A 3,142-nucleotide genomic window follows, 5' to 3' on the forward strand; every position below is an offset into this window, starting at 1 on the left:
ATGACACTGGACCAACGTCATTTGCCAACATCGGCCTAACGTTCCTATTGACTTTGGGCAAACAATGTCACATCCACTGGGCCAATGTTGGCGTAACGTTGGGCCAATATCTGTAGAAATAAGACTCTTCACTGGACCAACGTTGGCACAACATATCGGGCTAACGTTGGGCCGATGAGCAAACTTAAATTGGGTCAATGTTATTTGCCAACATTGGTCCGATGTAACCGATTACATTGGCCCAATGTTAGCATGCTATCTGGGATACAATGTTGACCCAACAGCACCTGGCCTCTGCACTTCCCCATGTCTGCTTTACGCAGATTTGTACATGATATCGTTTAAAAACTAAACGTAAATACAGCTGTGCCGGGGCAAACATATTATAAATACTTACAAAGTGGATGCAGATATGTAAGGTATCAGTCTCATTATGCTCGCTCGTGTCAGATTAAAAATGGCGAGGATATTACAAGCAGCCCGGTTGTTGTCTACCCATGATGCTCAGTCAGATTCATGGTATATTGGGCCAACGTTGGGCCGATGCCAAACACATATTTTCTCTCATGATAATAATTTTATGATATAATGCAACAGTTAGCCCAACATTAGCGCACCATTATACATAACCAGCTATCGATATTCCATGTTGGGCTATTGTTGGCCAAAAAAAAGGTAACTCAACATAGATAATACAACCATAATGTAAGAATTGGACAACGATGTTCTGCTATCTGGTTTATTACAAATAAATCAGCATAAACATGATTCAAAAAATAGAATAAAACACTCTTTGGTGCTGTGATCACTTACGTGCAAAGTTAAAATGTTGAAAATATCATATCTAAACAAGAGCAGTCATCCAATGATAAGCATGGACATAGAAAGTCCTCTTAATTATTTCAGAATGTGCCAACGTTGTCCAAACATAAAGTTCAGCAGCTAATTTTAAATTTGACACCATCAATAAGTTGGCAGTATAATAATTGGGCCTTCGTTGGCCCTATATAAATATCCCATCTTTTAAACACCTAAACAAAATAACACTTGTGCGAATTACAAACATTGTGCCAACATTGGGCCAACATACTACTACCAGCTTGATAGGACACGTTCTCTAAGGGTGTATTACTAACAATGGGCTAACGTTGGGCCAACATATTACTACCAACTTGATAAGACGCATTCTTTAAGGGTGTATTACAAACATCGGGCCAACGTTGGGCCAACATACTACAACCAACTTGTAATATACCCAAACACAAGTACTCTGAGACTCCCCCCAAAAACTGGGAATTTCTATGGCAATTAATTGTGCTCCTTTCTGAGCCATGTTTTTATATCCGTGTAAAGCAGATTTATTCATAAATATTTACATTTTTGATGTCTTTGTCCGAGATAAAATTACAAATAGTCAATGTACTTTATTTCCTCATCAATGCACTGCTTCATCGATAGGCGCGGCTAAAAAAATTCATGTGCAGGGCGGGACAAATAGAGAAAAAAAGCAGGGCTTGAAGCACGTGGATTGGCGGAATGAAGAGCATGTAAATGTAAAGAATAACTGTCCGCAGAGGATCGTGATTTAGGTAGTAATACATTTAATCTACCTTTATCATCCTTAATTGCTTATAATAATCATGTATTAAGTTTGCCTACTTAATACCAAGGATCACATGTAGAAGATTTGTTAAAATGTTATGCAAGTTAATTATAGACAATTGACAAAAACATTACTTTATTTCCATTCAAGAGCCTACAGAGAGGTATCAAAAATATACCATCGTAGAAATAAAAAAATTGATAAGAATCATAGAATAAAACTCTATAATCTAAAATACACACAGAGCAAGTTGTTGTTGCTTTAAAATATTGCATAAGATTCGAGAGAACTATTTACAAACTTAAGTAAATTATCAATATTTTTTCAAAGGTAATGAACCAGAAATATTTCAAACTGATAACTATCTGAACTAGAAAAAATTACGTTATGTTTCTATGCTTCGATATTTTCCTTATAGAGTGAACAATCTATAAGAAAGTTGATTCCCTCTCGGCTGTATTGAGACTATTCCTTGGCCTCTTTCTGCCCTTCCCCCTCCTCTGCCTGACCAGACTTCAATGTGGAGAGGAGCACCTCATACCTCTTGGCTTTGTGTTCTTTCCCAGCATAACCAAAATAAGCACATCCATCCGTTGTGTGAACTTTACATGGAATAAGACTCCCCGCGTAGTGGACTCGACCCACGTACAGCCCCTCATCCACCCTTAGAGCGTTATGAGGGACGTTTCCGTTGGAGGCGCGCTCCCAGCTATACATCCATTTATTAGAATTCTTATTGCACAGATGGTAAAAACTTGGGCAAATCCTTTCTTCACCATCGTACGGAATACAGGCTCCACTATTAAAATGCATCCCGAATTTTCCAGGTGTAAAGACGCCACCAATGTAGGCGCAGACTACGTAAAGTGTTTTGCCGTCTGCTTCTTGTCCGCCTGTAAATACGTCGTTTGGCAACCAGCTATATGTTTTATACCAGCGGCCGCTGTAAAGTACAATAAAATAGATAAATTTGGCAAAAGTCATTATCTTTAATTAAAATATTTATGTACATATTTGACTTAGTACTCACTCTATGCAATCATCTCTATTCAGACCGTCACTCTGCATTTCAATAAGAATATTAATCTAAAGTACTTTGTCATAAGGAAATGCAGCTAAATTCATGTATATACACACGAAATTTTATAAGCACGATTCAGGACCAACATCCGTTTGTTATAACCTATGTTGTAGTAGTGCAAATTTATGAAAATGTGTCCTGTTTTGCAGTTTTCTGAATTCACAAACATTGGTTAACTTGCATCAGCTTTTAATAATAAAAGAAATAATAATGAATTATTCAAACCATGGGAAATTCTTTAAGTCATATCTTTTACACATAGTTATTACTTTTTTTAACAATTATTTTACATATGTATCAAATTTAAAATTTTAACACAAAACCTGTTGAAAAGTAATCACATTTTTTAGTAAATATCAAAACGATAGCATTCTCAATATGTGCGAAATTATATTAGATATGGGCCTTAATCAAATTGAAAACAAATGAGATTCTACTTTGATGTCTGTTGCAAAATT

General features: G+C 36.3%; 1 protein-coding gene across 1 annotated transcript; it reads right to left on the reverse strand.

Moving 5' to 3' along the window:
• Positions 1-2,068: 2,068 nt before the first annotated feature.
• Positions 2,069-2,671, reverse strand: LOC134268281 (uncharacterized). The gene is made up of 2 exons (XM_062750504.1): positions 2,634-2,671; positions 2,069-2,546 (listed from the first exon to the last, which is right to left on the reverse strand). The coding sequence occupies exons 1-2, from the start codon at positions 2,669-2,671 to the stop codon at positions 2,069-2,071; spliced, it is 516 nt and encodes a 171-aa protein (XP_062606488.1).
• Between the last annotated feature and the right edge of the window lie 471 nt (positions 2,672-3,142).

This window comes from Saccostrea cucullata, unplaced genomic scaffold (assembly GCF_032062105.1).
Source record: "Saccostrea cucullata isolate Sc308-1 unplaced genomic scaffold, CSIRO_AGI_Scuc_v1 ctg15204, whole genome shotgun sequence".
In the NCBI taxonomy this organism is placed as follows: Eukaryota; Metazoa; Mollusca; class Bivalvia; order Ostreida; family Ostreidae; genus Saccostrea; species Saccostrea cuccullata.